The sequence below is a fragment of the Octopus bimaculoides genome, chromosome 3 (assembly GCF_046866305.1).
Source record: "Octopus bimaculoides isolate indiv1 chromosome 3, ASM4686630v1, whole genome shotgun sequence".
In the NCBI taxonomy this organism is placed as follows: domain Eukaryota; kingdom Metazoa; phylum Mollusca; class Cephalopoda; order Octopoda; family Octopodidae; genus Octopus; species Octopus bimaculoides.
This window is the reverse complement of record NC_142930.1, coordinates 99,021,649-99,046,648: the sequence shown is the minus strand read 5'-3', so window position 1 is coordinate 99,046,648 and position 25,000 is coordinate 99,021,649. Positions and strand designations below refer to the sequence as shown.

General features: G+C 36.6%; 1 protein-coding gene across 4 annotated transcripts in view; it reads left to right on the top strand.

The window, feature by feature from the left end:
• LOC106872030 (uncharacterized) overlaps positions 1-25,000 on the top strand; it is a 206,192-nt gene that overhangs the window by 132,132 nt on the left and 49,060 nt on the right. For all 4 annotated transcript variants that reach the window (XM_089349416.1, XM_089349414.1, XM_089349417.1 and 1 more), the window contains exon 2: positions 12,027-12,301. In XM_089349416.1, coding sequence (XP_089205542.1) covers positions 12,028-12,301 — 274 coding nt within the window. In that variant the 5' untranslated portion in view covers position 12,027. The remainder of the gene's footprint in view (positions 1-12,026; positions 12,302-25,000) is intronic.

Below are 25,000 nucleotides of genomic sequence, written 5' to 3'. Positions count from 1 at the left end.
TGTATATATATATATATATATATATGTGTGTGTGTGTGTGTGTGTGTGAGAGAGAGAGAGAGAAGGCGCATGGCTCAGTGGTTAGAGCGTCGAACTTACGAATGATCGTGAGGTTGTGAGTTCGAATCCCGGACCGGGCTGCTTGTTGTGTTCTTGAGCCAGACACTTTATTTCACGTTGCTTCAGTTCACTCAGCTATAGTAATGAGTTGCGACGTCACAGTTGCCAAGCTGTATCGTCCTTTGCCTTTCCCTTGGATAACACTGGTGGCGTGGAAAAGGGAGGCCTGTATGCATGGGTGACTGCTGGTCTTCCATAAACAGCCTTGCCCGAACTTGTGCCTGGGATGGTAATTTTCTAGGTGCAATCCCATGGTCAGTCATGACTGAAGGGGGTGTCAGCATATATATATATATATATATATATATATATATATATATATATATATATATATATATATATATATATATATATATATATATATATGTGTGTGTGTGTGTGTGTGTGTGTATGTATGTATATACGTATATGCGGGAGTGTTAATGTATGCCTATATATATATATAGTTAAAAAAAACAATAACAAAGAAACAAAAAAACAACAAAGTGAGGACGTGATATGGATAGTATAATTGGACGCTCAGGAAGGAAAGAGAGAGTGTATGACATTTCGGGCGTAGCCCTTCGTCGGAAAGATGGAAAGTTCGGAGAATGGAAGAACGGAGAAAGAGGAAAATGGTACCGATGCCCACGAGGTTACATTATGAAAAGACCGGAAGAGGAGGTGGTGGGGGAAAAGTTCTTTCTAAGCTAGAAGAGTGAAAAAGGGAGATGAATATCTGTGCGTGTGCGAAAGTCTGCGAGTGTGTGTGTGATAACAGAACGTGTGTGTGCGTATGTATGTGTGTGTGTGTGGGTATGTGTGCGTGTAGGTAGGGGTGAGATAAAAAGTGGAAAAAAGTAGTGAGTGTAATAACAAGAGAATAATGGATATAATGTAAAGGGGACGAGGGGGGGGGGTAAAAAGAAAAAAATAAATAAAGTAAAGTGTTGCAGGGACGTAAAGGGGAGAGTCATAAGGAAGAGAGGGCTGCGTTGAGTCCGAAGGGGAAAGAAGAATTAAGGTTGAAAATGTAGCGTTGCTCCAAGTGGAGTCGCGAGGGAGTGGACCCATGGTGCAGGGCGAGGCCAAAAACGGAGATGTTAGAGGGAGAGTGGTTGGGCAGTTGGAAGTGACGGCCGACGGGGGAGTCCGAACCTAGCCGAACGTCCCTTAGGTGTTCGGTGAAACGGTCGGCCAGCCGGCGGCCCGTCTGCCCCACATATATATATATATATATATATATATGTATATTTATATGTATGTGTCTAAATTTATATGTATGCATGGAGACACCTATGTGTATATGAGGATGAAGTTGCGTGCACATATGCACACGCACACACATATACATGTGTGCGTGTGTGTGTATGTATGAGTACGTATATGCATATATATATATATGTTTGTGTGTGTATGTGTATGTACATATACATGTTTGTGTGAGTGTGTACGTACATAGACGTTATGAACACAGGAGGTTTTATGTCTATAAATTGTGAGAAGATGGTTGTGAGTATTTTTTATCTTTTATCTTTTTTCTTTTCTCCTACCTATTAGAGTAACTTCCCTTTTATTCAACGGTTTTTCATAGCGTCTATTGACATTAATAGCCGACGCGAATGCAACGTAGCTCTTCGCACCAACATTCGAAACTCCGAGTACTATAATGACAACTTACTGATTGTCCTAAATTATACACACACACAAATATATACGACCAATTAGCTTTCCGCTTGTGGTGGGCCTCTGATGCCCGGATAAGCACTCGCTTCATTTGCCTGTCTGCTCGAGTTAAACTTTAGTTTACATATACTTATACATACAACATACATACATTACATACATACGCACGCGCATACATACATACATGTATGTATGTATGTATGTATGTATAAGTATATGAAAACTAAAGTCTGACTCGAGCAGACAGGCAAATGAAGCGAGTGCTTACCCGGGCGTCAGAGGTAGCGTTTAGGCGACTGAAAGTACAAGACTCCACCACAAGCGGAAAGCTAGTTGGTCGTAGGATAAACAAATACTCATTTTCAGCCCAATAAACGAACGACTTAACGATCCTAAACAACACCTTAAACACTAGGCCATGTAACTTTTCTCTCTCTCTTTCTCTCTCTCTCTCTCTCTCTCTCTCTCTCTCTCTCTCTCTCTCTCTCTCTGTGTCTCTCTCACACACACACACACACTGATTCTCAGGTGCGCGCGGGTATGTAATATGTTACACATGCAAAGAAACACACGTGTATATGTTTATACTTCAATATCACTTTCGGTATATCATTGTGTAATGTAAATAGTACACTCAATTTTTTCTACGTATAGCTGTACGTAAATGATGAACGCATGCAAAATTCACTGCCAAGTATGAATATAGAAATACGTACGAGGGGGTGCCGAAAAGAAACTGGAATTTTGCAATGTTATTTTATTCACTTAGTTTTATATGTTCACACTTTTAAAGCCTTCAAAGTATTCTCCATTTGAAGCAATGTATCGGTCCAGGCGCGTTTTCCACTATTCGAAGCAGTACTGGAACTCTTGCGAAGCGATGCCTTTTTTCCTTCACCACTTCCACATCTGCAAATTCCATAGCACCAGCTTTCATCACCGGTGATGACCTTCGATAAAAATGATCCGAATCGACTTTCAACTGTTCTTTCAGTTTACGACACGTATTCAGTCGTGGCTGCTTTCGATCATTCGTGAGCAAGCGAGACACAAATTTTGCTGCAACTCTTTTCATTCGCAATTACTCGTTCAAAATTCGTTGGTAGGAGCTCCAGGACACACCTGTCATATCAACAAGTTCTTCAATTGTTCGGTGACAGCCATCCAAGATCAGTTCATGAATTTTCATGATGTTTTCATTCGTTCGGGAGGTCGATGGTCGTCCTGAACGAGTTTGGTCTTCAGGTGACAAGTGACCATTCCTAAAGCGTGGAAACCACTCGTAAACTTGTGTTTTGCGCATGGCAGCGTCCTTGTAAGCTGTTTGAAGCATGACAGCTGCTTCGGCCACTTTTCCCCAGCAGAAAACAGAATTTCACGGAAGCATGCTGTTCCTTCGTTTCAGCCATCATAAAAATCAACAAACAGAGGAGAAGCACTGTAGAACAAAGACGCACCACGTGGCAGTAGGAGTTCAGCCAACGACGTCGGTCAGCAGACTGATGCCTGAGGGTCACTTCAAGTGGGTTCTGGCAGCCGAAACCTGAGCTACGACTGGTTTGTCCCACAGTGAACATTTCCAGTTACTTTTGGGTACTCCCCTCGTATGTGCATTTATTCGTTATATATGTGTGCGTGTGTATACGTGTGTGTACGTGTATATCTGTGTATGTGCGTTTGTTTGCATATAAATATATATAAGTATATGTGAAAATTATATATATATATATATATATATATATATCACGCGTGATCACGTGACCTACCAAGTTATCAGATGTTGTTACACATCGCTAGTCACAATGCGTTTTTGCATTGCTTTAGTCTTCAAATAACATCCCCCTGCTGGCTTGGCGAGCAGGCCTACATTCCCCCTTGATCGAAAGGTGGGACTGTAGCAACGTGAAATGAAGTGCTTTCCTGAAGAACAGAATGCGACGCCCAACCAGGGAATCGAACCCACGATCGAGTGCAACAACCTAACCACTTGACCACGCACCTGTATATTTTCTTTGCGCCCTTTTAAAGCCTAGCCAGGCTCATGGGCCCGGTTTCCCGGTTTCTTTGGCGTATGTGTTCCACCCCAGCTGGACGGGACGCCAGTCCATCGCAGCTTTACTCAAGAAACAGGAAGAAAGAGTGAGAGAAAGTTGGGGCGAAAGAGTACAACAGAGGTCGCCACCAGCACCCTGCCAGAGCCACGTGGAGCTTTAAATGTTTTCGCTCAATAAATACACACAACACTCGGTCTGGGAATCGAAACCGCGATCCTCCGACTGCGAGTCCGCTGCCCTAACCATTGGGCCTTTGCGCCTCCACTCACCATACTTCATTCACCATACTTCTGTATAATAAAAGTTTGAATAACTCGCTTTCAAGATGTCTGCACAGTTAAGTATGGACTTTTGAAAACCATAAGTTATATTTTTAAACATTAATACTCCCGTATGGTGCACTATGGTATCGTGGGATGTATTGTTTAAGAGCAACATTAGTAGTGACTCTCAGTCGTCACATTCCAGCTGTCACCTATGATTTGAGAAGTACTGTTGTTGCACTTGCTATTAACAGAACCTGAAACTATATCTAGATGAGAATGTTTTAGCCAAGTTGCTCGCCCATGTAAACCATCTGTTTATCATCTCTTGAATTGCAAGTTTCCTGTCTGATAACTTCATTGCAACGACCCACACTCTATCAACACTGGTGTACCCAAACTTTGTTGTGTTTCACTCATTAGTAACCTGCTTTTTTATTATTGCAAGCCACCAGCTCTTAAGTACATGATACCATCCTTCACATTCGCTTCCTTGATTTCTCACACTATGTCACACATATGAACTCAGAAACGCGCGCGCACGCTTACACACACGCACACGCTTACACACACGCACACGCTTACACACACACACACACACACACACACACACACACACCACGCACGCACATATACACACAACATAGTCAACAAACGGGAAACATGTAATGCTTCCGTACAAGAGACACCTTCACCAGGGCATCCACGTCAGAGTAACGCTAAAGAAAGATGATGAACATAAAATCACATCGTCCTGTCTTAAAAAAGGAAATGCAGCTCGACCAATATATTCCTAGATATACAGCGTGGACGAACACCACACCTCGAGCAAAAGGATAAAAGCTCGCTCGAGCTCGGTTTTCAGTACAGGATCATGGCTGCAATGATTTTTATCATCACTCCGTTTATTCAGAATTCTTAAGGGGTGGATAAGATACCAGTCATGGCCTGGGGGTTGATTCTTTCCTCTTTGTATGCTCCCTCTGTCCCTCTGTCTCTGTCTGTCTGTCTCTCTCTCTTTCTCTCTTACTCTCTCTCTCTCTCTCGCTCTCTCTCTCTCTCAAGGAATCAGCTACGATACATTTTGAGAACTTTTTTTAAAGGCCCGTTTCAGCAGAAAAGAATGAGCTTGTTGCTATCAACCCTGCCTTCTTCTCTTAGAACTGAAATTAATCACCCTCGAAAATGGCCCAGCGCGCAGTGCAGTACAGAAAAAGGAAATATAGAAGCAGAATATACATACAGGAAATTTAAAGAGAAATCCAACTAAAGGAAGCACAAAAAATAAATGAAAAAAGTGAACTGTGTGCATATATGTATGTGTCTTAAAAAGAATGGTGGGGGCTATACAGCAAAGAAGAAGTAGTGAAAGGTAGATTCTCATTAGAATTAGTGAAAGAAGAGAAGATAAAGGAGTAGGAAGAGAAGTGTAGAAGTGGTTGTTGTTGTTGTAGCCGTTACTGTTGTTGTTGTTGTTGGTGGTGGTGGTGGTGGTCGTGGTCGTGGTAAATAATTGATAGTTGATGATGTTAGTGGTGGGCGTAAAAGCCTAAACAGCTAATGCACTTATAGGGTGGTAAGGTTCCTTTTCTGCAGAAATAGCATGATTGAGTAATTAAATGCACACACACACACACACACACACACACACATAATGGACTCAAAAGAACTGATCCGATGAGTGGAAAAGAAAACACGATAAAATATGAAAAAAAATTGCTACTCTTCAAATAAGTAATTTTTTTAATGTTTTTTTTTTTCCTCTTTTATGTTTTATTTGAGTAGATTCATGTGTGTGTGTGTGTATGTGTCTGTCTGTCTGACTGTCTCTGTCCCACTTCGTTTTTTTTCTTCTTCTCTCTCTCTTTCTATACAAATGCAATGAAGTAAGTTTATAAATGGCAGGGGAAACTAACGAAAATCTGCCAATAATCATTGTGATTGTTTCACAGAACAGAATGATTAAAAGAAGAGTATACAAATATAAAAAAGTATCAACATTGATTTTTTGACTGAACTTAACTCTACCGCTTCCGATACATCTTAATTAAAAATGATGATGATAATAATAATAATAATAATAATAATAATAATAATAATAATAGTGATTTCATGTATTTGCCACAGGGGCGAAGGATGAAGGGGACAATACAAAGACAGACATAAAGTGTTAGGGTTTACATATAATAATGAAATGATAAAAAGGAAAGAAATTATACACGGTATACACTGAAGGGACATATGCATAGGATACAAAGGTTTAATAAAATAATAGCAGCAGCAGCAGCAGCAGTAGTAGTAGTAGTAGTAGTAGTAGTAGTAGTAATAGTCGTAGTAGTAGTAGTAGTAGTAATAGTCGTAGTAGTAGTAGTAGTAGTAGTAATAGTCGCAGTAGTAGTAGTAGTAGTAGTAGTAGTAATAGTCGCAGTAGTAGTAGTAGTAGTAGTAGTAGTAGTAGTAGTAGTAGTAGTAGCAGCAGCAGCAGCAGCACCAGCAGCAGCAGTAGTAGTAGTAGTAGTAAAAACTCATGAAACACCGAAACAGAAATTAAAAGCCATTTACCTGTACTTAGCAACGATTTGTTACATATACATGGATATTATAATGAATTTTGTTTGTGAGTTTTTTGTATATAGAAGCAATTTAATTAATTCATGCATGTATGTATGTATGCATGTATGTATGTATGTATGCATGTTTGTATGTATGTGTGTGCGTAATACATTGTATTTCGTTTAAAGTTGTGTGTTCCAATTTGACTTGATACTCACTAATCTATGAAAGATGAAAAAAGTTTTAAGCCTATCTCTAGCGTAATTTTTTACTGCCGTTAATGTTAATTGCTATTATCTTTGCCAGACAAAAGCTACTTTTTCTGAGAAATCTCTTTTCATATTTGTTTATATTAGCTAATATAGACGCAAGCGCGAGTCTGTATGGTTACGAAGTTCGTTTCAAAACTATGTAACTCCATGTTCAGTTCCACTTCACGACACCTTGGGTGAAAAGTTTCGATCGTCATGTTTGCCAGACTAAGTCATAAGAACAAAAGTGAATGGGCAGAAACTGCGGACATATGTAAGATTGAGTTTACCTGTTTCCGAGTGGAAGACTGAATTCATCTTCTTTAACAGTACCAACTTCGAATACTTTCGTGTGCTGGATTATAGTAAGTTTATTGCATAAAGTACTCAGGTGCACTGCAACTTATCGAAAATTGGTAAAAAAAAAAAAAAAGGGACAGCAAGCACCACTAATTTATGTGAGGAAATACATCAATGAAAGCTAAAAGTACGTGCACAGTACACAGAATAAAGCACAAAAAGGCAGAAAAGCGAACAGTAAAAGAACAAGAACTGCAACTAGGTGTACATTCTGATAATGCCAAGATCATTCTTTCGTTTTCATACCAGCCTTTTGAACTCTGGAAATAGGTCAACTGTAGCTCCACCCGTCTCTAAATATGTTTTAATAAAAGTTCTGTGATATGCCCTGCAACTGTAATGTCCATTAATATTTCAGGTATGCTGTAAGGCGGTGAGCTACTAGAATCGTTAGCACGCCGGACAAAATGTTCAGCAGCATTTCGTCCGTCTTTATGTCTTGAGTTCAAATTCCGTCGAAGTTGACTTTGCCTTTCATCCTTCGGGATCGATAAAATAAGTACCAGTTAACTACTGGGGTCGATGTAAACGACTTATCTTCTCACCCAAAATTACTAGCTTTGTGCCAAAATTTGAAATCAATATTTCAGATATGCTGATGTTACTCTTATTCTTATTGCTGGTAGTTTCGAAAAATTGAAAATTTCGATGACGGAAAAGTAAAAAGTATGGTTTATTCATTAATTTTCAGAAATCTGAATCAATGGTTATTTTAGAATCGTATCAAAATAATCCTCCAATAATTGATAATCAAACTGTCAAAATGGTGAATGACGTTTGCAACATTGAAAGTATTATTACAAAACAATGACAGCGTAAAGATAATTAGAATTGTTTTAAAGAATCTTACTGTTATTTCTTTGAACCGTATTTATATTAATCAATCAGTAAAGAGACAAAGTTAAATTTGAATTCCAACAGTAAGGTATGAATCGGAAAGCTGGACTTAAAAAATGTTAAAGAAAAGAAACAGTTTCCATGTTTTGTATTGTAGAAGATTGCTATGAATTAGTTTGATAGAGAAAAAGAAAGCGAAAAATCAGAATAGACTTGAGAGGAGCCTTGTAAAAAGAGTCGGGCAAACAAGAACACTGATATTTTGAGCGTATCATAAAGGCAGATGGTCTACATAGTTGATCGCTGAAAACTCACTAGAAAATGTCAAACGTGGTTGATAGCATGATAGTGACAACAGAATTTAAGCTAATTGGAAAATATTTAGACAAGCCATCTAAACTGCAAGGGCTATTATCTACAGATATGATGAGCTTTAATTAACCAGATTACTGGGATGTGAAACTGCAACAGTTTATAATGCACAGAGTTATATCCAACGGGGACCAGGTGAATCAATAACCATGGGTTTAGCTATTCAGAGTCCTACACTTCCTATTAGAGACAAAAGGCGTAAATTGCCATTCAAGTTTCTTTTGCTCTGTAACTTCTAGGTACATCATGGAGATTATACGTACGCATATATATATATCATATATAGGTTTTAATACTGAAATTGAAAGGCAGGCGTGAATTATGCCTACCTAATCTACAAAAGAATATTTTGCATTTTATGCATAGTAATCAGAGTAACCTTCATAATTTTATTGAATTAGGTGCATATTTTGCCATAATAAGAAACTGTTACTATCAATCTATTTTATTCGGGGTAGGCACTGCCTACTTTGCTTGTCCAGGCGGCACGTCCCTGATATATATATATATATATATATATATATATATATATATATATATATATATATGGGGGGGGGTGCATATATATATATATATATATATATATATATATATATATATATATATATATATATAATGCAAGAGAGTTAGGGGTTGAGGATTAGGGTTAGGGTTAGGGTTAGGGTACTTTATATTTGTAACCTTGATTGTTAATATAACATGGTATTCATAAGCATTTGTATATTGTGGTTTTTGTCATTTTAGTTACACAATAAATTAATTAATTCAACGGAATACACTGTCTGCAAGTCGATGGATACCGCACATTTTCCTCCAGTTTCTAATTGATATACATATATATATATATATATATATATATATATATAGTCATAACCCAGAAATATTGTATGCTTTTAGCACTGCTGAGTAAAATACTTAATAAGCACATTGAAAGAGATGGGGCTAAATTCCTGTCCTATTAGGACTGGTCTGAGGTTAAATGGCAACATCTCTACGCAGTCGCTGAAACTTTTAGAAATAACAATCAAATCTCCTTCGAATCCTATTGCACAGTCTTTAAATTAAAATGAATTGTTGGATAGAGGAGCATTATATACACACAGCCAAGAGAACTGGATGAAGAAAAGCTATTCTCCTGATCTTTTACAGGGCTTCCGAAACTGGCAAGAGAATGGAAGAATGATAAATCGAAACTTCAGAAGGGAAACCTTATCTAAACTGTTGCTTCAGAGTGCACTAAAGGACGCAAGGACTAGGGATTAGTGTTAAACCAGATGATAGATTGAGGTTACCATTCCACGTCAGTTATAATGTATTCAACGCACTTCTATACAGTTTCGGTTGATCGGAAGCTCTGATATAAGACATCTACTGAAGGTATCGCTCTGAGGAATCGAACCTGGATCTCTGAGATCAAGAAGGCAACTTCTCAATAACACTCAGCTACACGTACACTCGAGTTAGCACATATAAACAAATATGGAGATAAATTTTTAAGACAAAACCGAATTCCTTGTTCAAAGATGATAGCAGTTAGCATTAACAACGGCGAAATTTTGTTTTGAATGAAGTTTGAAACCAGACAGAAGAAGTGATCCAATTATATATTGACCTTTCACAGACTGGTGGGTGTCGAGTTAAAGAGAAATATAAAACTTTAAAAAATGTATAACATTACGTACAAAACCTTACGTACACATACAAGCACAATTGTATATATATATATATATACTTAGTATGGCTTTAATCTAAATAACAATGATAACTAATAATATTTAACATTTATATTTCTTTTTATTAAGTGATGCAAACAAAGGTCAGCTTCCGTTGTAGCTGTACTAACATGAAGGGAACCTTAATGTGGTTGGTAGAAATAGCAACCAAATTTGTCTCCTCATCATAAAAAAAGGGAAAAGACACATGTGATAATGTGATTGATACATTGTCTGCACGAAAAAGAAAACGTGGTCCCACCTGGAATAGTTTATCAAATAGTCTCACCTGGGTCTAAATAATAATAAAAAACAATAACATAAACAACTGCAGTAAATCAAGTATTCCAACACTCTAGTATCTGTGCCAATATCCATCAACAATGCTTGAAACAGCAGTCAAATCCCTCGAATCGCACAACTCTCTCATCTTCATTAAAAAAGAGAAAGATATATTGGATGCGGTGCTAAGCATGTTGTGTCTCAAAAGAAAGAAATATCATGGTCACAACTGGATTGGCTTTGATCGCAGTACTGAGGTCTCACCTGGGTCTAAACAACAGCAACAACAAGCTCCCCTTGTGCTAGCACCAACATACATCTTGCGGGAGGAGGATTATTTGGCATACTATAAAATCATTTGGCACACTGACTTACTATTGTGTTATTTTCCTTTTAATCTGATATAGTTTATGGTTTTCTTACCAGTCCCCAGAGATACATTGTTTGTCTGCTATATACAGAATGGAACTGAATGTTTCTGGCCCCTAGAGACAGACATTTGCTTGCAAGAAAATGATATATAATATGTGCGTGTCTAATATGTGTATTAATATATATGTATGTGTGTGTGCGTGATTGTGTGTGTGTATACATATGTTTTTATGCTTGTATATTATGTACGTGTGCGTATGAGCGCGTGTCTGCATCTTCTTTATGTATGGATAAAATGATATATATATATATATATATATATATATATATATATATATACATATATTATATTATATAATGTACGCATATATAACCATAAATGCATACACACACACACACATATACATACATATATACGTACATATATATGTGCATATATATATATATATATATTTATATATATATATATATATATATACATATATATACACACACACACACACACACACATATATATATATATATATATATATATATATATATATATATATATATACATACCCCCCTACACACACACGTCTCTCTCTCTCTCTCTCTCTCTCTCTATATATATATATATATATATATATATATATATAAAGCTAATAATGTTTTAAAATATTCTCAGACCTGTTTCGTGTGTAAACTATTTTGAAATTCTTTGGAAATTGTTTACACCTCAAGCTCTAGGATCATGCATAATTCTTAAATTATTTCTATTTCCAAATTAATGCATGAGTAATATTTTCTAATTTGGGTACAAAACCAGCGATTTTGAGAGGAAGTGACAAGTCTATTACATCATTCCCAGTATTTGACTGATACTATATTATATCGACCCCGAAACTATGAAAGGCAAAGTTAACTTCGACGGAATATCAACTCAGAACATAAAGGGTCGGATGAAATGGTGCTGAGCATTTTGTCCGATATGCTAACGATTTTGCCAGCTCGCCAATATCAAAAAAAAAAAAAAGAAAAAAGAAAAATGTTATGTAGATTGCTAGAAAATAAAACCGGTTAACTAGCACAAATTGCCAGAAGCTTACGTTTTGCTCTTACAAGTACATAATAATTATTGTTTATTTCAGTCAAGTTTCCTCTAGCTGTCACAATAATATTATTTCATTTCTTTTGACATTCCAGCATGAAGAAGTCTCAGAGAAGATGTTTGTTAGTGGTAGCCTTCCTGGTGTGCTGCTTACAATTCTCAGCTTCAGCACTCAACGAGACTTCCCATGAACCTGTATTTGACGTACAGTCATACAATGGTTCAACAACACTTGTTCTCTTGGATATTAATCAGAAGTTGAACACCAACGGAAGTTGCTCACAGCCGGACATTCGCTCACTGTTAGTAGCTTATTCAGCACTTTGGACCCATGAATACGTCAACATAGCTTCTTCAGAAACGAACCGTGGTAAGTTATCATCCTTTGAAATATCTTTTATTCTTATATATAATTAACATGGTGGAGGCGCAATGACCCAGTGATTAGGGGAGCGGACTCGCGGTCATAGGATCGCGGTTTCGATTCCCAGACCGGGCGTTGTGAGTGTTTATTGAGCGAAAACACCTAAAGCTCCACGCGGCTCCGGCAGGGGATGGTGGCGAACCCTGCTGTGCTCTTCCACCACAACTTTCTCTCACTCTGACTTCCTGTTTCTGTTGTGCCTGTAATTCAAAGGGTCAGCCTTGTCACACTGTGTCACGCTGAATATCCCCGAGAACTACGTTAAGGGTACACGTGTCTGTGGAGTGCTCAGTCACTTGCACGTTAATTTCACGAGCAGGCTGTTCCGTTGATCGGATCAACTGGAACCCTCGACGTCGTAAGCAACGGAGTGCCAACAAAAAACAACAAACATAATTAACATGGCTTGAAGAAGGATGTGCCATGCCATGTCTATTTACTCTACATGAGTTCATTAGCAGTCCACATAAATTATGTACTTGTGACTCATTAGGTTAGAAAGAAATTCACCTCAAATAGTAACACCATATGATTCGTAAACACCAATTATTTCATTTCTAATTTCTCAAAATCCACTTTCTATTTCAGGCTTCAGGTTTCCCTGGTACTTAAAAAGTTTCGCTATTTTCGCTTACCTTTTCTTCAGTCTTCTGAATTCTGACAGCTTAAACTGCACTTCGTTGTCATCACTGTTTAAATATGGCTAAAATTGTTTTTTTTTCTTTTTAAAACAAGACAAAGAATTTTATTAACTATTTTATTTTTGGTACCATTTCATTTAATTCATTAAAAAGAAAATACAATTGCTTGTGAACATTATTGCTTTTTTTTTTCTCATAAAACATAAGAAAAGGCGTTATATTAATGTTTTGAAACTAGAAAACAACTATCCCAGACTCTCCGTACAAACAATTGTTAAAACGATAAAAATACATTCTCTTTATAATTCCAGTAAATAACAGTTCTTTAGAATTAATGCGATGTGAGGAAAAAATGCAGAAGCAATATAGAACATAACTTACATTAAAAAATACATGCGGGAGTAATGTGTTCCCGAGAGTTTACCGTAAAGTGAAATCCCGCGACGCGAAATTAGCTTTCCTATCGATTTTCATGGTATAAAATGATGATGCTTTCCGACAAATATGTTCGAAAAGACAAAAAAAAAAAAAAAAAAAAAAAACGAGAGAGAGAGAGAGAGAGAGAAGAAAGCAAGAAATAAAAAAAAGTATAAAGAAAAGAGAAAAAAAGCAACATGATCACTCTTTTAAGCATGAAAATAACACACAGTACAATATGTATACATAAAGATATTTCAAGTGAAATATATTAGAATCGTCATATCCTAGTAGGATATGTACTTACCACAAAAGATGTTGACTACTGTCTGAGGGGTAGTGATGGATATGAGTTACTTGGAGGATGAGGGACGCTATCTTCTATCTTATAATCAACAACTACTTGAGAGGCGAAGAACTTATTAGCATCAGGAAACAACTGTTTTGTGAGAGCAAAAATTGTTGCCATATTCCTATGTGTGCAAGAATGGAAATGAGAAGATGGAAAGGTAAAGGAGTGAGGTGGGAGGAAGTATTGTAAGATTACAGTTAGTTTAAAAGTTACCAAGTTCATGGGCATTTCGACCCATGTACCTCTGACTTAAACCATTAACATTTCGCACATATACACACGCAAGAAGGACTGTGTGATAAGAAGCTTGCTTCCCAACCACATGGTTCCGGGATCAGTCCCACTGCGTGGAACCTTGGACAGGTGTCTTCCACTAATGCCTCTCCCTCTCTCTCTCTCTCTCTCTCTCTCTCTCTCTCTCTATATATATATATATATATATATATATATATATATATATATATATATATATCGATGCATGTATTTGTGTGTCTGTGTTTGTCCCCCCCCACCATCGCTTGACAACCGATGTTGGTGAGCTAACATCCCCGTAACCTAGTGGTTCGGCAAAAGAAACCGATAGAATAAGTACTAGGCTTACAAAGAATAAGTCCTGCTGTCGATTTGTTCGACTAAAGGCGATGCTCCAGCTTGGCCACAGACAAATGACTGAAACAAGTAAAAGAATAAAAGAATATTCGAGCGCGCTATGTTGACATACCACATATGTAGCTACAGACATTGCTACCATATACTGATGCTATGATTGCTATTGCCAGTTGATTGCTCAAATTTGCTTGGTTGGTATGTTTTTGGTGGTGGTGTTGGATGTTTGGTTTTGGTATAATGATAGATAGCGGCTGTAGCAAATGTTGATATATAGATATATATACATGTGTGTGTTTATGTGTGTGTGTAGTTAGATAGATAGATAGATAGATAGATAAATAGGTAGATAGATAGATAGATAGATAGATATTCACTGTAACTCAAGAAAATACACGCAAATATTCACAGTATAAAATTCCACCTCATACTCCATGAACGCTTATAATGTTGCACGCACAAATACTTGTACGCGTGTGTATGGATCGTGATTATAATTTTTTCAAATTGTTACCTACTTCGATCGGCCTTTTATAAATGTGGCTTTGAAATTCTCGATATTTATCCAAGTTTCCGTGAAAGTAAAATTAACTGCATCCCGAATTTAGTGCTCATACTTTATCAGTGGCAGCTCGTGCATAGGCACTGCGGAACTGCAGCAACCCCTGTTTCCACTTGATATTATCGATAACATTTAATGTAATGTGTCCTTTTTTTCTTTAATTCTTTTTTTATACTTGTACATTACATAATCCTTAAGCTTAATATCAGTAGCCATCCCCTAGTCTATGAAAAAAATACAAAACCCTTGTGTAGAACTGTGCGCTTCACAGTTCCAGTGACGCGGTATTTGGCTGTTGTGCACATGATCATATGTCCGAGATAAGAAGCTTCACGCTAGGGAGAGAGAGCACTGTCGTTCACGTTGTACCGGTAAAAGGTAGTGTTTCTTCTTCGCGTGTGTTGTACTTATAAGCGTGTTTATATTCTTGAATGTGATAAAGTGTAGAATTAAATTATTATCCTGCTTCCAGCTTCAGTGTTGCTACCAGGATTTGAAAAATAGGGCAGATTCCCCCCCCCCTTATTTTGTGATTTAAGGGGTGGGATTTTTGAAAAACAAGGGGTAATTCGCGGTGGTGTTCAGTGAACAAACGAAATACTCTACACGGCAGTGGCTAAAACGCGAACCGATTAAGTTTATATATAAATATTCTTTTTATATGTTTGTTTTCTTTTACACAATATTAAAACAACGGCTAAAAATTTTCTGAAGCAGCACCCCAACTAATTCTATCTACAAGCCGCCACCGTACTTTTATAATTCTAATAAGTGCAAAATCACGTAAACTGAAGTAGCCGTAACGGGAGATGCCTGTATTTAGTTATTTGAATTGTTGCGTCATGAAATACTGGATGTTTAGATTCGCTTTGTCTGCATTCCTGGCGAAAACATCTGTTAACAGTCTCCTTCACATCCAGATCTTCTCTAATTGTAGCTGAAGCATATAACGTGGGTGCAAAATAAAAAAAAAACGCAGTGGTGCTGTTGTTGTGTGTGGTGTTAGTATTTTTTTTTTTTTTTTTTGCACTGAAAAAAAAAAAAAGACGGAGACGAAAACATTGTATGTAACTAATAATCGACAAACTTCTCAACTGACCAACATTAACAAGCGTCCAAGTTATGCTCACTAAATTTTCTGCAATAATCAGTAATCTTGTATACGTTCATCTACGTTATAAATTCATATGAAACGCATTTGTAACAAGAAGCAAAATCCCAGTAGAGACAAGTGATGATAATTAGAGATGACAGTAAACGGTGACAGCAAAAGAAGACATAGAGTGCGTTAATATGACAGAAATGCATTCATTAAATGGCTCGTTGGACATGTGGATTTATCAACGAGATGGTTTCAAAATCAATAATGATTTCGAATACATATTACCCTGGAGCTGTATTTCTCTCGTGAAACTGTCTTAGTGACCAGATTGCAGTTGAGCAACGAAATTTTGGCAATAGAAATTAATGCAAACTAAATTAAAAGATTTTGTTGGGCTTTAAATAGCTGATAAGGCTGTTCAACAATGTAATTCATGATTTTAGTTTTTTTACTTGTTTCACTCAAGGGACTGCGGCCATGCTGGGACATCGTCTAGAAATGTTTAGTTGAGCAAATCGCCTCCAGTACATTTTTTTTAAAAGTCCGATGCTCATTCTATTGGTTCTTTTGCAGAAACTTAAACTAGGCAACATCAATTGTCGAGCTTTGGTGGAGGACAAACGCACATACATACATTAATCACACACACACATACACACACACACGCACACTCACACACACACACATACACACACGCACACTCACACACACACACACACACACACGCACATACACACACACACGCACACACACACACTCACACACACACGCACACACATATTTATATACACACAATGTGTTCCTTTTAGTTTCCGTCAACCAAATCCACTCAAATCGGCCCAAGGCTATAGTAAAAGACACCTGATCGGTCCGAGGCTATAAGTAAAAGACACCTGTCCAAGGTGCCATGCAGTGACACTGAACTCGAAACAATATAGTTGGGAAGCAAACTTCTTACCACATAATCACTTATTTGATTTAATTATTGTAATATTTATGAAAATTATCTTTGATTGAATTCATCTTGTATATATTTTTGTCTAAGACTAGATTTAAAATGCTTATACACTCATCCACCCATCTATCTATCTATCTATCTATCTATCTATCTATCTATCTATCTATCTATCTATCTATCTATCTATCTATCTGTCTGTCTGTCTGTCTGTCTATTCATCTATCTACCTACCTACTTATCTTTTCTCCCTTTTCGTCTCTCTCTCTCTCTCGACGCACATACATATATACGTATATATTTGTATATAATTTACACACACTTGTGTATAAATATATAATTACTCATATGTGTATATATTTATGTATATGCATATGTATATATGTGTGTACACACACGCGCGCGCATACTCATATACATACACAGATATATAAAAATAAGTCTGTCTGTAAAATATGGTTATTCCTTAAATAATCTGAGACTCAGAGGAAAGTCAGCGTTCTCACTTTTCAGAGGAAACAAAGAAGCGGAAGTTGACCTCTGTAATTTGTCTTCCTACAGGGGACGTTCTCTTAGGAGGCTCTAGGATAGAAAATAAAAGTCTATTCTCGGATATAAACAGAAATACATGACTTTTATACTGGTGAATTGGAATCAGTACCTAAACTATATTGGTTATTGTAACAGTCGGTGAGGTTAATGGTTTTTGTGGCATTACATTTGACAGATTAATATGAACACTAAAGATGTTTTTAAGTGAATTGTTTTCTTACACACACACATAACACGTCCTCATCGGTTGGGACTACACGTGTGTTACTTTGGCATCATCATTTCATAAAATTTGTTTATGGGGAGAAAAATATTGAAAAATATCAATAGATGTGTGAGGGAGAAAGGAACGAAGAGGGAGGTTTTGCGATGTGCTAGAAACAATAGCCAGATCTCCCTTAGATAACACATTTCCCTCAGAAATTATTAACAGTTTTTTTTTTTAAACCGAAAATGTTTCTCTCACAGGTTTTAAGTGTGTAGTCAAAAACAAATAGCCAAAATCGTTTCAGACTGGGATAGTGAGAGGGTGGCGGGAATGAAAAAAATTTTTTTTTTTCCGTGTAAAGATGCCTCCCATCATTCTGAAGACTTTGGTGAAAAACATTGGAAAAGAAACCCCGTCAAAACGGAGAAATTCCAACTTACGTGGACCATCTGATCCAAAATTCCGTTTTCCAGAAACTCCTTCCCCCCACCCCATCCAAAATTTTGCCTACAACTTTATTTGTAATGGTAATCTACACCGTTTGAAAGGTATCTGTATAAAATTTCATTAAACAATACCTATTTTCCAGAAAGTTATGAGGGGGATTTTCCAAACCTCCTCTCCCCTACTGCCCGAAAATTTTTTCTAACAAATCTTTATATACAGTCAATCTACCGGTTATAAGCGATTTGTTGAAATTTTCGTTAAAAAGTATCCATTTTTCTGGAAGTTATGAGGCAACAAAGTCAGTGGGGTATTAAACTACAGTTATGCCTTTTTTCAATAAAAGTTAACATTAACGGATTGATGTTAACTTCCGTTACATTTTCAAAGAATTAACGGATTAACGATGAATGAAGTTAATTCTTTGGTTAACGGATTAACGATTAATGAAGTTAACTTTTCGATTAACGGTGTCCACGTCTGTGTATATGTATGTGTATATATATATATATATATATATATATATATATATATATATATATATATATATTCGATATATATATATATTCTATATATATATAATGCAATATATATATATGTTTGAATATATATAAAGTACACACATACACATACACACACACACACACACACACACACACACACACACACATATATATATATATATATATATATATATATATATATATATATAAACTGGTGCTCCACCATGGCCGTAGTCAAATGACTGAAACAAGTAAAAAAATAAAAGAATATACTTATATTTATATATATATAATATATGTGAGTATATATAATATATATATATATATATATATATATATATATATATATATATATATATATATATATATATATATATATATACACCCACATATATATCTTGTATTTCTTTTGCACGATTCTTGATCGTGAAGCATGTGTTGCAACTGATATTTTTGTACTTTAGGAAGGGATACTCTTCATAAAAACACATACTGATTATGCGTCGCTTCAGTTTTATTACTACTCTAGTAGATATTTATTCAGCTGATCAATTGGTTAATAGATTTGTCTGCCAAAGTCCTTTCGTCACAGCTTGTGATCTTATCAGTGACTCTGTGCTCCTGAAGCAACTCCTTCTCAGCACTGATTGCATATCTATAGATCACACAATGAGTAAAGATACAACATTGACAGGATAATTGATTGACTATTTGATCAATTAATTAGTTACCTAATTGATTGATAATAAAACTGAAGTGAAGCATAGCCAGTGCGTGTGCCTTTATTGGCAGTATGTCGCTCCTAAAATATAGTAATGAGTGTCTCTGTGTGTACAGAAATGCACACACATATTCGTATATGTAGGGAACAGATCTTTTAAATATGTATTTAAAACACCATTAAGTTCCGCCTTCAACTGTCTTCTTATTTTTCTAGTTTCATTTTCTTTTTTCATTTTCTTTTCTTTTGCAATAAGTGACTTGCATTTCATTTGCAACAATAAAGTCCTTAAAACTAGTTCCACCCCCCCTCTCTCTCTCTCTCCCTCTCTCTCTCTCTCTCGCTCTCTCTCTCTCTCTCTCTCTCACTCGTATATTTCACATACACTTACAAGAAGCATAAAACAAAACTAAATATCAAGAGATTTATGGATAGTAAATACATCTGTACTATATGGATATGTTGGACCAGTATTTCTCAACCGGAGTTCATATAAGATTTTGTTCTTAAAATTTATCTGCTATAAACTGGTTTTGTTTCTACAATAAACAAAATATTTTAGCAATTTTTTAATACAGTTCCTAATATTTATGCATAATTATAGGACGTTTTTTTTTTTAAAACGTCGACTGGTTATGGGGTCTATCCAAATAAAATAGGAATCAACGGGATCCATAGGTAAAAAAAAAATGGTTGAGAAACACTGAGTTAGACAATGACGGAAGTATTACTCTTGACCTGCAAGTAAATGAAACAGAAGAAAAGTTGAGCAGGGCTTGAATCAAAAGCATACAGAATTACTGAATAGAAAATAGAAATAAACCCTGTCATTTTTTATTGGTACTACACTATCGTGTATGTCATTGCGTGTGAATGTGTTAGTGTATGTATGCATGAAGGGAGTGATAGAGGAGGAGGAGGAGAGAGATGAGAACAGTGTTGATCTCTTTGTATAAATACAAAGGCTTGGAAGAAAATGTTTATCCCAAAGGTATTGGCATTGTATGTGAGAGGAAATTGGTTCAATCGGGAATTGAAATACAATGACGGTTTGAGCTTTGCTCTAGTTCATTTTAGACGGTGTGACTTTCTCTTTGAATGAATTCTTCTGAAAATTCTGGCACGAAATAAAAAAGAGATTTAAACTTTTACTTTACGAGCTTCTAACATGATTTAATGTAAACAACCTTGATGATAAATTAACAGGATTTTGATAAAAGCGAATCTAAAACCCCAATCTTTAAAAGTACGATAAGAATAATAATGGACAAATAACCGTTTTGAAGTCGATTCTAAAAGATATCTTTTGCAATTTTGTAGGTTTGAATTTTTAATTTTATAGTGAGATAGAATATTTGATAATTAGCTGCTTAATTTTTTGGTTGGTTGGTTTGGCTATTTGGTTGGTTCGTTGATTGGTTGGTCGTCGTTGTTGTTTAAGGATATGTGTCTGTGTAATATTCAACCGCGCACACGTTAATTTAACGTGTCAATTTGACCAAGGTCAACCTTCGCTCAAGCAGGTCTGTAATCAAAAACATTCCATTTCTCTTCATGTGACACTTGAAAACGTTTGCAAGGGCTTAACCGAAGAGGAAAGTCCTTAATAATTTATAATTACTTTCTTCTATTTATATAGTAGATATATCTGTACTCACCGTCTCATTTGTATTCATCGATACAGTTAACATCGATGTTTTCTTATCTATTGAAGCATGAATTATTCATTTGCAATTCATAACACCATAATACTCTGTTCAGATAATGTAAATACAAGGATAAAAATTCATAATTCTTATGCAAATTAACATACCTAATCAACGATTTATATAGATACATATAAGTGACAGATGGCTGTGTTGAAAGCAAGTCAGTTTCCAATGCATTAAAGTTTCACAACATTCACTTTTCCTTTGCAAATGCACTGGTGTTCATCGCAGTTATAACTAACTGTTAATTTACCCAATGTATCAAACAGTAAATTGATAGCATGTAGGCAGCAGTGGTGGTAATGTTGATGTTGTTGGCGGTGACAGAAAATAGCAAAGTATGGAAATGAAGAATAGCTAGATTGAATGAATTACGTTTGTTACCTGAGATTGTAATGCAGAGCTCTGGGTCTTCCATAGAGTCGGTGACAATGTGAGGATGGGTTCTAAAAGATTGACCTTTCCTCTGAATATATCAGCCGACGATGATATCTACAATGCTGACCCAGCAATCTAATCGGTTGCAAAATATCGTAATATGTAAAAGTGAAAGAAGTGAGCTGGCCGAATCGCTAGCGCGTCGGAGAAAATATTTCGTGGTATTTTTTCCGATTCATTACATCCTGAGTTCAAAATCCACCGAGGTTGACCTGTTTTTCATCCTTTCGGAGTCCATGAATTAGGTATCAGTCATGTATTGAGGTCGATGCGCTCGACTATTCCCCATCTCACTAAAATTGCTGGTTTTGTGCCTATAGCAGAACCGAACTTCCAGAACCGTTAGAGCGTCGGACAAAATGCTTAGTGGTATTTCTTCTGTCTCTTTACGTTCTGATCAAATTCCACCGAGTTCGATTTTTACCTTTAATCTTTCAGGATCAATAAACTAACTACCAGTTAAGCACTGGAGTTTATTCCTCTCCTCAAATTCGATGGTCTCGTGCCAAATTTTGCATAACGACACATTACATAATTTCCCCGCGGGGAAGATCACAGGCTATGTAACGTTCACTAGAGTTTGTTCTTTTTAGGTCCACATAGAAAGATTACGACTATTATTTACCTACAAGTACTGTAAAAGACATTTGTAAACTTTAGAATAATTGTATAAAATGCTACAGAAATTTGAGAAAAATGGATGGTTTCCAAGAAAATGTAAATGTAAAATTTTAGATTCTATATTTGTTAATTTCATGCTTTTCTTTTCATCAAGTTCGGCTTAAACTATTTTCTACATGACTTGGATGCAAAACTTCTGACTGAATCAATATTTGCAGTCCAAGTGAAGATTATCAGTATCTTGTTGAATTAATTTACCGAAACTTAGGGAATTCATGTGATTATATTTTTTTATGCGTTTGTATAACGAGATAAGGTCATGTGCAATAGATTATGTGTGTGTTTGTGTGTGTGTGTGTGTGTGTGTGTGTGTGTGGTAGTGTACCTAGATAAAATATTATTACCACTATCAATGACGAAGCATTGAGGAAGTTGAGAGCTGCTGGCTTCATTCTGTACAATTTAGCGTTGTAGTCCATTTCCTCTTGTGGAAGAAGGAAATAACACAAACAATAATAATTCTTTCTAATGTTGGTACAAACTAGTAGTTTTGAGTGGGTGGCGGAAGTCGGTTAGATCGACCATAGTACTTGACTGGCATTTTATTTTATGAACCTGCGAAAAGAGGAAAAGTAATGTTACACCTGCTGGATTTGAACTCAAAACAAACAAAAATAATTCCCCTAAAGGATAGAAAGCAAAATGGACACCGGTAGAATCTGAACTCTGAAACTAAAGAATACGGCTAAGCAGTTTTGTCTAGCGGACTAACGGTTCTGCCAGCTCACCACTTCACAGCAAAGTATTCAACTATTGGGAGCTAAAATATTTCGCTTGCTTTCAAAACGTCTACATGAATGAAATATATGTTTTTCTTTTTTTTTTTTCCCCGACGAATGAGATTTCTCTTTCTCTGGTATTTTAGGAAACTGGAATGTTAATATTTATTAATCCTTCTGGTCCCATCGGGAATTTTTCCAGGTCATATTATTGTAACTTATTTTCCATTTTTGTTTTTCAGTTTTATATGACACTCAACCAGGAAAGTGTTGTAGCAGAAATGGTTGAGTGTCGAACCAAATGCCATGCGAGATTTTCTTACATAACCTTAACTTCTGAGTTCAACTTCCGCTGGGGCTGACTTTGTCTGTGGTCCCTCCAAGCTCGATAAAATTAATACCATTTGAGTGCTGGCATTGATATAATCGTCCGTATACACGATATGTGTATATATGTATATATATATATATATATATATATATATATATATATGTAAGGGACGACCGTGCGAACTCAAAAAAGGAGAAATGGTGACGAATGGAAAAACCGAGGACTCCTTTTCTTTACACGCGTCACACGGTCGAACACAAAATATATATCAATGGATGGTATACATGATATGTTATGCGACGATAACATAGATGACCAGTAATGAAAGACCACAACCGTATAAGATGAATAACAGAGATATTTATTGTAGCGTTAAAGATGTATGTCTGTGTGTGAGTGTGAATGCGACATATAAGAACATAATCAAAGACAGGCCGTCATACAAAGAAAAGTGTGTATGTGAGTGATACATGTGTGTATGAGTGTTTACAGCAGATAGAAAGAGAGTCAATAACACGTGAGCAATTATACCAGATCGTTAGTACACTATAGGAAAAGTTCTGTATGTGAAAGTGGGGAGAGGCTGAGTGTGGCAGTGCTGATCACTAGTTGTGATGTCGTGGCATCGATGCCGGGCCGTGATTCTTGTTATACAGATGTTCATCGCTGGCTGAGAATTTCTTGTCTGTTTAAGAACTCTTGTCTGTTTATTTACCGTGGTGAAGCTGAGTCACCTAACAGAATCGAAGAGAGAGATGTGCCGCGGAGGTTTGGTTTGGTGTACATAGTAAGTCGTGTAGACGCTGGTGGAGATTGTTGCTGGTTAGTAGTAATCGTAGAATCGTGTTGGTCATGATAATGATGCTGGATAGTAGTAGTAGACTCTTGTTGCTGATGTGGCGACGGCGGAGGTCATCGTGGCTGGACGAAGCTGCTGAAGTGGTCGCTGGCTGCTGCTGCTGTCGTGTGGTACACGGAACAGTTCTCAAAGAGAAACTGGACCGAGACCAATTTGTGGGGTATGAGTTGATCTATATATAGCGTTAAGAGGGCTCCAAGACGGTGATAGAATTTTACTCTATCACGTGACCTTATTAGGGGCCGTGATTGGTCAGTTTGCGTTCTGGCGGGAAAGGTTCGAAGAAGTTGCCGATTCGAATAATGATCAGTCACGTGATGTCAATGAATGGGTTCTCTACTACGCTCGCATTTATTTATATTTAAATGAGAAGATTGTATGTAATGGCGATAGTAGTTTGTATCTAATGGCGGGAGGTAGTTTCACTACACCTAGTTTCACTACATATATATATATATATATATATAGTATATACAGGATGTCAGTTATTTGGGATAAAAACTTAAGAGACATAAGTAGCCCAAACTTTAAATATCGTCACTTTTTTCAACCCAACCCAACATGGAGGCTTCGAATCTTATGCGGAGATGAACAAGCATATTGTTCTCGTCGCTCTAACCCTAAACCACAGTGATTCTGAGATTGGCACCCTCAATAATTGTCACCAGGCCCTTCATGCTTAAGATCAGAAAAAAACACCTGGTCTCTGCTGGGAAAGTGTCTTCACAAGTCACAAGCAAAATAAAATAGCGAAAACCATTCGCGACGGTCAGAAAAGTCGAATTTGTCGATCAAGTCCAGGTCATCATCAATGGGAATGCTAATTATCTCCGTGAGTCAATGAT